This window comes from Gorilla gorilla, chromosome 13 (assembly GCF_029281585.2).
Source record: "Gorilla gorilla gorilla isolate KB3781 chromosome 13, NHGRI_mGorGor1-v2.1_pri, whole genome shotgun sequence".
NCBI classification, from domain to species: Eukaryota; Metazoa; Chordata; class Mammalia; order Primates; family Hominidae; genus Gorilla; species Gorilla gorilla.
The window spans coordinates 101,555,956-101,569,586 of NC_073237.2; the positions used below are offsets into that span (position 1 = coordinate 101,555,956).

Here is a 13,631-nt window from a genome sequence, read left to right on the forward strand (position 1 = left end):
ATCCACCCTCCTTGGCCTCCTAAAGTGCTGGGATTACAGGCGTGAGCCACCGCACCTGGCCTATAAGTCAATTTTTATCTGTTCCATCATGGAAAAGAGAGCAAGATTGGAGTAAGAATCTTATATTGCATATGCATGAAATTTTTAAAAATGGTTACAGCATAGCCAAAAAAGTCAATACACCCATTAACAGTCTGGAAACTGACTATACTGTAGCAGATGGGAGGTGTGAAGTAGAGCTTTGGTCTATCAGTCTGTCCTTGGTATCATTAAGTACTGAAGAAATTCTGACCCTTGTAGGATGTGATAGGAAAAAAATGAAGCCCATGAAAACTATAATTTTAAAAAATTAAATAGTAATTTTAAATTATAAAGGTTGCTTACCACTGATTCAGGAGAAAGACAAGTTAGAGATACTGTTTGAGGATTGCAGTCAAGGCTTGTCTGTATAATTTTGATTGTTTCTTTGATAATAGAGGTAAAATATGTTATTAGCTATGTTGCAGAGCAGGATTAACTTGGCCTCTGCCCCATAATTATCACGTGTTCATATGCAAGAAAGACAGTCATTGAGAAGTCTGATGCAAGAGAGACATCTTTGTAACAGGCCCACAATTATTTTTTAGGGGAATTGGAGGCAGAATGAAGTCATTGGCAATTTATCTCCCTGTGATCTTTCTATCACTATATAAATACCTAACTTACAAAGCAGCTCTAGTTGCCATTTCCCCCTTTCTCCTTAAATGGATGAATGTTTGTGATTTAGCATAAAGTTCATGAACTAAGAAAAGCAGTTGGGCACAGAATCCTGTATCTTTCCACGCAGTGTATCTTAATACCTTTAACTGTCTGTTAAAATAATGCTTTTAGTTTTACCTTTCCATAATGAATTGCCATCACCAGGCTTAGCAAATGAAACAGATTACTTATGGTAACCGTAAGTAGTTATGCACTCCAGATCCTTGACAGAGCCTTCCCAAAGGACAGGCAATGTCTTTCAAAATCCTATTACAAGATTTTATTTGCAGATGCTAGGAACAGAAGGCTAGAGCCTCCATAGTTTATTGCTACTCAACTTCATCGGGTCTGCTCACTCTATTGAAAACTGTGGCAAAAATGATATACATCAGCTCTTTTATTTTTTTGTTACCACTCTGTGCAAATAAAAGCATATTGGGGAATTTAATGAAGCAGTATGTCCTTGGAGGGAGCTTTTAAGATTCTGAATGTACAACTATTTGTCTTTAATACTGGAGGTTTCTGTGTAAAACTGGCAGGAGCAAAATAAAGTCTTCACGGACCAATGTTTGCCACATACACACTTGAATCGCACAAATGTCTATGCAGCGGTGACCTTGGAGATGGATGCATTCAGTGACTATTATAGTGGCTTTTGAAGTATGTCAGGGAGTAGTTAGGACAGTGAAAACTACAGCAGAGCTGCTGGAACTGTGGGACTGTTTTGGAGATGGTCGGCTACCTCAGGAAGTGAAGACTGTGATGTTCAAACAAAAAATTGGGGGAGGGGTTGATTACTCAACAAATTACCCAATTCAACCCAAGGACACATTCTGGACTCTGTGCTTGATGAGAGTACATCTTAGCTTGCTTTGGCCTTCTCAGGTATAGTGGCTTTTCATCAGAATCTGGGAAAAGTAGCAGTGATGGATCTGTGCTGCAAAGCTCTAGGCACACAGGAAGAATAGCATCCCTTTGCTTGTCATGAGGTATAGGCTTCAGGTTATATGGGATTCCTGGCCTGCCAGCTTAACTCTCCTTACTAGTGACCTGTAAGAACACAAGTATATGTTGATAACCCTGTCAGAAGGATACTCTTGATTGTGCTTAAATTTCTAAGCTTCAGTACTTTATTAGTAGTTAATACTTTTATACCTCCCAGTTGATCAGAAAAAAATACAAGAATATGAGTGGTGCTGTAATTGTGAAATGGCAGCCCAAATGGTATTGGAATCTATAATGGTTGGTCTCTTATTTGTTTGCAGGCTTAACCCTGCCCATATACCACTTCTCTTCCCTGGGACTAGCCTCCGAGGCTGCTATTTATTGTTACTTTGAATGTCGGAGAATGCAGTTCTCTGGCTTAGTCTGGGGGAATGCCAAAGGAGCACGTAGTCCTTAGCCTGTCAGAAATTCCAAGTTGCAGCACTTCTAGATATATGTGACCAGATAGTACTTAACTCATTGTTAGTAGGAATCTCACCAGTGACATCTACATGAAAATATTATTCCAGTAGCTTAGTAAATATAACCCTACACAATAAGTGTCAGAAAACGAAGAGATTTTTCCTCATTTCTGAGGCTGAAAGGCCTCTTCCTAACTGGAGCCACAAAATCTTTAGTGTGTAAAAAAAATCTTGAAATGAAGTGAGAAATGGCTGATTTTTTTTTTTTTTAAAGCAACTTAATGTCCTGTTTGCTACTAAACATTTCTGGGTGTAATAATTCTTATTTAGCAGTCAATATTTCCCCATGATAACAATCAGGAATTTTTAGAATGTTTTGGGGGCACAAAACACATTCTATTTTAGACACTGAAAGATCATTTTAATGTTTGCCTCAGAATATAAGCTGCAAAAGTTTATGAGGTAATTTCAACAGTTCTCACAAACGTTTCCTTAATGTTCCCCATGTCTATTCCTGCAGTACCTTTTCTGTCTCTATCTTGGCAAAGCTCATGCTATCGTAGTACTTGGTTTGTCTCTTTCCCACTTAAACTAGAGCTCCGGGGCTGTCTTGTTGCATCTCAAGTATTTTGTGTGGTGCCCAGTATTTATTTGAAGAATCAAAGAAATGCTTAAGAATATTTTCTGAAGCTGGGTCTGGTGGCTCACGCCTATAATCCTAGCACTTTGGGAAGCCAAGGCTTGATCCAGGAGTTCGAGACCAACCTGGGCAACATGGTGAAACCCAATCCGTTTTTAAAAAAAAATGAACGGAGCATGGTGGTGTGTGCCTGTAGTCCCAGCTACTCAGGAGGCTAAGGCAGGAAGATCACTTGAGCCTGGGAGATCAAGGCTGCAGTGAACCGTGATTGTGCCACTGCACTCCAGCCTGGGTGAATGAGCAAGATCCTGTCTCGAAAAAAAAGAATATTTTCTGAAAATCAAGCAGCTTCATGTAATTGACTCTAACCTTTTTATAGCACATTTTCCATTATTTTAAAACCTGGTGTATGAAGGAAAGATTGATAGCATTAGGTAGTACTCTTATTATATTACTTATAAGAATTTTTTGGGAAGCTTTGTACTTCTGCCTTAATTAGGAGAAAGTCATACAGGCAGTAAGCACAGAGTATGAAAAGGGAGCAGGAATATTCAGTCTTTGCCTTTAGATATTACCCAGATGTCTTCTGACTTCCAGGGTTTTGGACCCTACCTGCCTCAATATTTGAGACCTAGTAACTCTTTTTGTATGTAATCTGGATCATTGATAATGCTTGTCTGATCTTTTGATACCTTCCTAGTCCTGCCAGCCTGGCCTAATTCTGTGCACTTGATGCATAATTGCCAGACCTTTTCCTATTTAATTGGCCCCTGGCGTTGGCCCACCCTGCCTGCCATATCACTGTTGATGCCTCCAGTGACGGCTAATTTGACCTAATTGTTTATAACATATCACTTACCAAAACCTCTGTGTTTTACTATTATCTACAAATACATTTATTCAACAACTGTATCTTTATTTGCAATAACATGGAAATTTAGATTAAAACATTTTACAGATTTATTTACTAAAAAAAATACACCCTTACTATAGCATATCAAATTCACCAGAAGGCCTTGGGTTTAGTTATTAGGGCTCATAGTGAATGTGGAGTCTAAGACATAGTAGTACTATGACTTCTATAAGAGATACCATGGAAGCTAAAAAATTAGATATCTATGCTGTACAAAATATAGGAAGGCATGTGAAGGTGTTACACATTGTTCCTCCCTAACTTTAAGGATATAAATGTACAAACAAGAGGTATGTGCCAGCTGTGGTCTGACTTAGAATTGTTCTTTAATTCTCCAGTAGTAGTATTAGAAATTGTAATTCTGCCTTCTAGATTACTAACCTTGTATATGTGTGCCAAAAAAGCCTGTACTGTGGATATTGTTGTAGGAATATATTCACACACTTATTTTTAAACATTAAAAAACTTTTTATTATGGAAAATCTCAAACCTTCATTTTAGCCATTTTTGGAAATCTTTTAAATCTTCTTTTGTACCTCCAAGTTTGTCTGGTATCAATTCCTTGTGCCTGAAGAACTTTCCTTAACATTTCTTACAGTTCAGGTCTATGGCTAATAAATTCTGTCACGTTTTTTGGTTTGAAAAGTGTTCATGTCTAAGAGATCCTTTGTCAGCGTCCGAGAGATCTTCTGTCAGCGTAGAATTTGGGGTTGGTAGTTTTTTTTTTCATTTTCCTTTCAGCGATTTAAAGATGTCATTCTGTGGTTTTCCACTTTTCATAGTTTCTAACAAGAAGACTACTGTAATCTTTGTTTTTCTGTATGTGATGTGTCTTTTTTTACCCCTCTGGCTGTCTTCAAGAAGATCTTTGTATCTTTGGCTTTCAAGGGTTTGAGTATAATAGGTGTAGGGGGTGTGTGTTTGTGTATTTATTCTGCTTGGGATTCTCTGAACTTCTTGGATCTGTGCTTTGATTTCTTTCATTATTTTTGGAAAATTTGCAGTCATTTTTTTCAAATATTTCCTCTGCCTCATTCTGTCTTCTTCTTGGATTTCAATTACATGTATGTCATATCATTTGTTATTATCCTATAGTTCTTGGATGCTTTATTCTGGTTTTTAAATTTTAAGTCTGTGTGTGTGTGTGTGTGTGTGTGTGTGTGTGTGTGTGTTTCAGTTTGGATAATTTCTGTTAACCTGTCTTTGAGTATACTGATTTTTTTCCTTGCCTGTGTTTAGTACACTGATGAGCCTGAGAAAGGCATTCTTCATCTTTGTTACCATGTTTGTTTGTTTGTTTTTAGTGTCCCTGGATCCTGTCTTACAGTTCCTGTTTTTCTGCTAGAGTTTGAGGACTCAGGTTTCAGACATAGATTTTCCACTTGTTTTCTTTGATTTTTGTTTTCCTATTCTATAAATTAGAAAAGTCATGAGTATATAGTAATTAACAAAATTGTTTTAGGAATCAAATGCGGTCATAGATAATATAAATGTATGCCCTTGGGCAAGCCTCTTCTCTTCTCTGGGTTTCAGTCACTCTCACTAAAGGCTTGGATTATATGATTATTTTGGTACTATTCAGTTCCTAAACTGCAAGATCCTGTGAAGGGGAGAGACCTAACATTTACTGAAAGCCTGGTATTAATCTCATGTAGAATCTGAGAAAGGGGTAAAATCACACTTAAAAAGTGCTGTTGCAAAACAGTTTACTTTTGCTAGGTCTATGCAGAATTTTAATTGGAAGAAACAGCATTAAATCCTGTTGCCACTTGGTTAAATCTGTTAAAGAATTATTAAAAATTTTCAACTCTTCGGTTTTCTGACTCACTTGAGAAACTTCATGGCTCATAACACATCTCACTTGCTTTCCCTGTACCAACAGGATTTAAAATTATTGAGTTGGCTCCCAAATTTTTCAATGTGAGGAGAAACTAATTGAGGTTATTGCTTTTTACTAACTAGTACAAATAAAAAATAGTCTTACAGGAATAGGCTTTGGAGTCACAGACTTGGGGTGGGGGCGCCAAAGACTGATTGTGCAGGTGTGAAACCTTAGGCTGATTATTTAACTTCTGAGCCTGAGTTTCCTCATCTGTGAAATAGAGACGATACCTACATGAGCTGTTTTGAATGTAGAAGACATAATGTTTGTAAAGCTTTGAGTCTAATGTCTGATTAATAGTAGTCAATAACTGATGGCAGTAACAATGGCAGCTAAAATGAAATATGCCACCATTAAGTCAAAATTTTAGTAAGTATAAGGGAAAAAGAGTTTAATATTCTTTATATCCTTTTTAGTGGGAAGGTCCACTTGGTAAAAGGATATTTTAATAACAGAGAGAGGGTTAACTGAAAAGTATTGATGAGTAATAATAACCAAGAATTGAGTGCATGCTGTGTGACTGGTGCTCACATTTACTTCTCAAAACAGCCCTGTGAAGTAAGCCACCCCTCCTCCGCTGAGTGTTCCTTTGTCCAAGTGAGGGTGATCACTTTTGTTCTTCCATACTACTTAAGACTCTGTCAATATTTTTTATATATAACTCCTACCCTCTCTCCACTTCTCATTCCCAGTGAAAGAATTTCTGTGTATTTGGCACAGAAGTGACCCACAGCAAGTTGAATGGACTTGTTGAGATGCTGAATCCTTGTATTTTTCTGGTCAAAAATGAACTATCTCTGTATCTTATAGATGAAAATTTAGGCATTAATGAACTGGATGTTGGTAAAAATACTAAGAAAATAGTTGGGGATAAAGAAACTACACAACCAACCTGAGGCTTCTCCCTTTCTTCCCTCACCATACATGCTGTTTGTTAAGACAAACAAATACAGCATTTCAAAGTAGCTTTTGCTTTATAAATTATCATAGAGTAAAATGTAATGAATATCAAACATGTGTCCAAATTCTCTGTTTGGAAGCAGTTTTACTGTATGGGTATTATTCAAGACTGAAATTATTTAATACAAAGAAACATTCTTTATTCACACTGTGAACAACTGTCTTCCAAAATACAGACCACAATACAGGCATTCTTATATGAATAATACAGAGAATTATGTCAAATTATTTTGCAGTTTTTCGTAGTCATAACAAAGTTTCCACAAAAGTGCATTCTTGATCATAGATTTTAGAGTTGGAAGGAACCTAAGAGATCCAGACTAACTCCTTCCTGCCACCCAGAGATATGAAGCAATTTATCTAAATTCATGTAGCTAACTAATGACAGCCAGGGAGAGAACCAGTCCTTCATCTATTATGCCACAATGCTACATTCCTCTGGAAAAAACCCTGCCTACTCATTCTTGGTTTTTAATGCTAGTTAGAGTCTTAGGGTAAGGTTTTTTTCCATGACTAACTAGCGCTCTTTTGTTTTCTGTGTGGGTGTTTGGGAACAAGCTAACTGGTTGTGTTTTTTGTTTTGTTCTGTTCATAACAATTGTACAGTGTAAGGCAATAACAAAGCATTTGTTTAACACTTTAGGGGTTAGGAAGAAATTGTTTTAACTCCAATTCTCTGCCCTCATTGTTGATAGGCAGATATTTTAAAGTTGTGTTTTTTAATCTGGGGTTTGAATTCCCTAAATTCTTATGAAAATTATGTGAATATATGCTTACTTTTTTTGTTTGTTTGTTTCTGAGATGGAGCTGCTCTTGTTGCTCAGGCTGGAGTGCAATGGCACGATTTTGGCTTACCACAACCTCCGCCTCCCGGGTTCAAGCGATTCTCCTGCCTCAGCCTCCCAAGTAGCTGGGATTACTGGCATGCACCACCACACCCGTTTAACTTTGTATTTTTAATAGAGACAGGGTTTCTCCATGTTGGTCAGACTGGTCTCGAGCTCCCGAGCTCAGGTGATCGCCCGCCTTGGCCTCCCAAAGTGCTGGGATTACAGGCATGAGCCACCATGCCTGGCCTGTGCTTACATATTAAGAAAAGAGTCTGTAGTTTTCATCAGGTTATCAAAGGATACATAGTTCAACACTATGGTTTTAGAGGGAGAGAGAACTAAGCCTGGTTGTACTCTATATATACTAATTGTACCAGAGGGCTCCCTTATCTCCAGCCCCCTCCTGCTGATGCCCTTTCCTCCTGACAAGACTTTTCCAAATAGCTTCCTGGATCTTGTCACGGAAGCCACTGGAGGCCTGAACCTTCTCAGAGGAACCTTTCCCATAGGTTTCCCAAGGATACCTTCTTTCTCCCTTCGCTGCTTACTTTTTCCAGGAGAGGGTGTGAGACTCGGGCATTTTTGTTCATTAGAAAGCTCAGGGGGGTTATTTCATTCAGTTAGATTTCCATTAAAAGGGATTTGTGAGCCGACCCGAGATCCTAAGACTATTGAAATAAGAAAAAAAAAATGCAGTTGGAATTCCAGTCAATACTTTGCAAGTTAACTTTTAGAATGCCGCTAGTTCTGTAGTTCAGGATTCTCTGTGTTTGATCTAGAAACTAACATTTTCTAGGAACAAAATGAAAATGCATGGATTGTTTAGGAGCTGCACAGATCTGTCTATAGAAACTGGATTTTTTTTTGACTTAGAAAAATCTACCCCTGAATAGGAATCCCGTTTTTTTTGTTGTTGTTATTGTTGTTTGTTGGTTTTTGAGATGGAGTTTTGCTCTTGTTGCCCAGGCTGGAGTGCAGTGGCACGATCTCGGCTCACTGCAACCTCCGCCTCTTGAATTCAAGCGGTTCTCCTGCCTCAGCCTCCCGAGTAGCTGGAATTACAGCCCACCACCACGCCCAGCTAATGTTTGTATTTTTAGTAGAGACGGGGTTTCACCATGTTGGCCAGGCTGGTCTCAAACTCCTGACCTCAGGTGATCTGCCTGCCTCAGCCTCCCAAAGTGCTGGGATTACAGATGTGAGCCACCGGGCCCGGCCTGAATAGGAATCCATTTTGATGGGCATCTTTCCTAGAAGAGAACATATATATAAACAGCACATTCTAACTTTTTTTTTAAGTTTAGCATCTGGACACACAAAGAAAAAGCTAGCATTAAGACTAAAGTTGGAAGAGTGTATTCATTTATTTATTCATTTTTAAAAAGCCCTCACTGAGTACATATTATGAACCCTCAGGCATCATGTTAGATGCCGAGAAATAAGCCTGGTCTCTTCCTTATGGCACTCACAGTCTGCTGGGACACAGCATAACAAATAAGAATGACAATTTAGCCTGCTAAAAACTCTAATACAGGTACCAAAAAAGCGATGAACTCAGTACCGGGCCTGGCCAGGAAGAGGGGTGGGAGTAGGGCCAGTGGAGTTATTAGCTGTGGGGGTTAGCATAAACGTCACAGAAAAGGTGACAAATATTTGAGTTGTGTCTTAAAGGTTCAATAGAAACTTGTTTGGCAAAGAAGCGCTCTAGCTATAGCTGGTGTATTTGTGCCCTTCTAACTTTAACTAAACTTAACATTTAACACTGTCTTATTTTGTATTTCCAATTAGAGCTCCAAACGAGAATGGAAGCCACTGGAGGACCGTAGCTGCACAGACATACCATGGCTGCTGCTCTTCATCCTCTTCTGCATTGGGATGGTAAGGAAACTCTCACAGATGGTCCAAACTGGACTCATGATCCAAGGGAATGACGAGTAGTTGTTTTAATGAGGGCATTTGTGGAATATACCAGTCCTCATACAATTCAGTGGTATTTTGTGTCACTCTTGATTTGTTTTTCTACATGAAAACTGAGCTCAAATTAAGGAGCAGCTGGGACTCATATGCTATTCAATAGACCATTTCAGAAAGCAAATCATTTGACGTAAGTCTCTGAATGTTGATCTTGATAGAGTGGTGAGCAAAACAGTGACCATGAGTCACGAGCCCTGCATATTCACCCAACCCAGTCACACCAACTTGTTGGTTATCTTTAGGGCAGTCATTTCCTCTCAGGGACTTGGTGTTCCACAGTTCTTCCTAGATGGGAGGCTGGTTGCTCACTGCTCCTTCCTCCTTCTGCCTGTCCTAGGCCCCTGCTGCCTTCTGTGTCTACTGTAATGAGTGGCATCTTTCGATTGGAGATGAAGGGACCTGGTGGTTTTCCAATGGCCCCTGCTGCCTGCTGTGTCTGCTGTAATGAATGGCATCTTTCAATTAGAGATCAAGGGACCTGGTGATTTTCCAGTGGGTATAGAGAATGGAGGAGCAGAGTTGCTGGTACAAGGTATTAAGGATGTGCACATTCAATTGCATACTCACTCTGCCCTACAGGAGTTTCTGACAGACTTCAGTGGCATTAGAGTCCCTGCCAGTGTGCTGGGCTGGAAAAAAGATAGAAAACTGCTATTTTTAAAGCGGTCTGATATTTAGAAGTAGAAAGGACATGGAAATCCTCATCTAGTCCATCGCCCTTATTTTACAGATTAAAAACATCAAACTCAGAGATGGAAATTACTATCCCAAGGCCACACTGCTAGTTCATGACAGAGCTGAGAACAGAGCCCAGGTCTGTTCACTTCCAGATCAATGCTGTTTTCTAACACCCCATTTCCTCTTCCTCAAGGGGACTCTGCAGATACATTATTGCTCTCTCTTTCTTAGTCTTCTACAATTCAAAATGCAATTACACTACCTCAGGCAGCCTTGTTCCTACTCATGTGTATTTTTAACCCCCTTCTTACTATACCTTTTATAGAGTTTCTTTATGAAAATCTTGCTCTTTGTCTCCTCTGACTGCCCACCAGGCCAGCGCCATTTGTGAATCACAGAACAACTGTCATCTTGGCTAATAGGCACAACTGTAGGTACCAGTTCTGCCTCTGAGAAAAGGAAAAGAAAGCAATACATTTTAATGAGATATGATAAATCCAGTAAAATAAGGAGTGTTTATTTTAAAGATAAAAAGCGCAGTTTCACCAAATTTAGGATATTTAGGAAAGGTCAAAATACTCGTCTCCTAACTTAATGACTTAAAAGATATTGCTCAAAAGTTTACTTAGTTTAATGGAATGGCAGCTGAAATATAACATGCATGAATGTTTATGCAGCGTGTGAAGAAAAAAAAATTTTTTTTTTTTTTTCCAGACAGAATTTCGCTCTTGTTGCCCATGCTGGAGTGCGTGGTGTGATCTCGGCTCACTGCAACCTCCACCTCCCAGGTTCAAGTGATTCTCCTTACACAGCCTCCCAAGTAGCTGGGATTACAGGCATGTACCACCACGCCCAGCTAATTTTGAATTTTTAGATGGGGTTTCACTGTGTTGGCCAGGCTGATCTCAAACTCCTGACCTCAGGTGATCCACCCATCTCGGCCTCCCAAAGTGCTGGGATTACAGGCGTGAGCCACCGCACCCTGCCATAGAAAGATTCTTTGATAACAGAATTAGTCCACAGCCTTTCCCCACTCCCTGAATGTAACCCTGGAACAAATAGCAGCTGACCTTTCAAAATTGTTTACAAAAACATATACCATGCCACCCGAGGTGCTTTGGATTTTCTGTGCTAAAATAGGTCAGGAAAGTGCAATCATTAATGTTAATAGGCTGATTTGGGAGTGACTTGAGACTAAGGAGTTATTTGTTTACTGAAACATTTTAATGCAATGGTAATTAATATAATGTTGATTTCAGTATGATCGTAATTAAGACCCACTGTGTGTACTTTTAAATGTTGGCATAGCATTATTTGTTTTCGAATGATTCTGTTAATGGATTACCTTCATGGAATTGAGCTAAGATCGTATTTTGCCATGTGGAAATAAGAAATCTCAAAGTTCTATTCCCTGGCACAACAGAGATTCAGCATTTTTTGGCTTCTGAGTATTTGTTTTAAACGATTTTTAGAAGATTTCTCTCTCTTTGGATTTCATTCTATAGTACTTTTAAAATGAACATTTAACAAACATTTGTTGGGCATTAATCTATGCTCAAACTTTAGTACGTGTATATATATATATCTGTATGTATCTTTTTAATTTTTTTCAATGAAATAGGTTTTATCCCCTGCTTATAGACAAAGTATAGCAAGGTTAAATATTAGCTTGTCTAAGAATATACTGCTGGAAATAAGTGGCAAAGATAGAATAGGAACTGGAACTTTCTGGCTATGTCCTTTTAATCGAGCGGCCCAGCTGCCTGCTTCTCTTACAGATTATTTCTTCTTAGTAATCTTGCAGCCTGACACTCAAACCATACCTTTATTCTCTGACTTTATTTGCAGTTTTTTGCTGATTTTTTGATACCTATGGTCTAGTTCTTAAATATTCTAAGATCTTGTCATCTTTCACTCATCTCTACCATTAAATCTTATACATGTTCATCTCTTCATCAATATTTGTACTTCTCTTTTATTTCTTCCCTTAGTTTCAAGGTTTTTCTAATGCTTGAGTTGTCTAGAACTTAGAGTGTTTTTCAAAGCAAGTTGCTATCAGCCTTCTTAAGTTCTATCTTCTACGTTTGAACTTTCATCACTATTTTGGAATTACTGGGCATATACTTAACTCTGCTCCAAAGAATTACTTGTAACATTGCACATTTGTATAAATATACAAATATAAATTTGTATATTTCATTAAGGCAGTAAACAGGTGGTTTTTAGCCCTAGCTGTACATTGGAATTAGCTGGGATCTCTTCTTTTTTTTTCTTTTCTTTTTTTTTGAGACAGAGTCTTGCTCTGTCATTCAGGCTAGAGTGCAGGGTGCGATCTTGGCTCACTGCAACCTCTGCTTCCCAGGTTCAAGTGATTTTCTTGCCTCGGCCTCCTGAGTAGCTGAGATTACAGGCACCCAGCACCACTCTTGGTTAATTTTTGCATTTTCAGTAGAGATGGAGTTTCACCATGTTGGCCAGGTGGTCTCGAACTCCTGACCTCAAGTGATCTGCATGCCTCGGCCTCCCAGAGTGCTGGAATTACCGGTGTGAGCCACTGTGCCCAGCCTAGAATTAGCTGGGATCTTTTCTAAAAAAAAAAAAAAACCTAATTCCTCAGCCCTACCTCAGGGATTCTCATATAATCTCTGCAAACCTGATGTTCAGCCAAAGTTGAGACCCACTATTATAGGCACGGATAAACCACTGAAAAGTATTGAGCAAGAAGTGATATGAGTGGGTTTAGAAAGATGGCGCTGGCAGCTAATGTTAAAGATGGCTTGGAAGGTTGAAAGAGGTTTCAGGCAGATCACTCTGGAGGCTGATGTAATGGTCCAGATAAGAGGTGAAAAACCTGAAATAAAGTAGTGCTAAAGGAGAGGAAGAGAGAGATTGAAGAATTAGGATCCATAACATTTATCAATGGTGTTATCAGTGTTGCAGACGAGTGAGAGACAGATCAAGGATGACTAAGAGGTTCTTGTTAGGGGTTCAGGATAGGTTTCTCAGCTCAAATCCCACCCCAGCTCCTCCTGGGTTCTCAACCACAGTTTCTGTACACATCAGGAAACAAGAGTGGGATGGATAAATAAAGCACCACTTTATTAGTAGATACCTGATTATGCCCAGTAAGGTACTCCCTGGTAAAAATAACTTGTGGAATGAAGCTTGGGCCCAAAAGGCTAAAGTTCCTTCCCATCTAGGATGGTCTGACTTCATTCTGCCTCAAGGAGAGGTATTTGTCAGAAAAGGAGAAGAAGAGAGAATGGAGATCTACCTGGATGAAATCTGCCCAGATCAGCTTACCACAAAAAGGCAAGAAGGGGGGAGGCTGGATGGCCCTAACAAGAGTGCTTACCATGGAAAACAGAAGATACAGAGACCCCCTACAACTTACTTACCCTAGTAGTTATTGCTGCTTACTATGAACTAGACACTGTTCTTAGCACTTGACATATAGAAACTCATTTAATTCCCACACCTGCTCAAGGACGTATACATTGTTGTTATCACATTCCCATTTTACAGAGAAGGAAACAGAGGCATAGAGATAAGCTCAATAACTGTCTAAGATTACATAGTGGCAGCACTGAACCCAGAAGAGAAGAGGGAG

The 13,631-nt window shown here is 39.1% G+C and overlaps 1 protein-coding gene across 4 annotated transcripts in view; it reads left to right on the top strand.

Annotated features, from left to right (window-relative positions):
* The window catches only part of SLC44A1 (solute carrier family 44 member 1), a 193,711-nt gene that overhangs the window by 46,076 nt on the left and 134,004 nt on the right, over positions 1-13,631 (top strand). For all 4 annotated transcript variants that reach the window (XM_031014502.3, XM_031014503.3, XM_055350367.2 and 1 more), the window contains exon 2: positions 9,158-9,247. In XM_031014502.3, the coding sequence (XP_030870362.1) occupies positions 9,158-9,247 (90 nt within the window). The remainder of the gene's footprint in view (positions 1-9,157; positions 9,248-13,631) is intronic.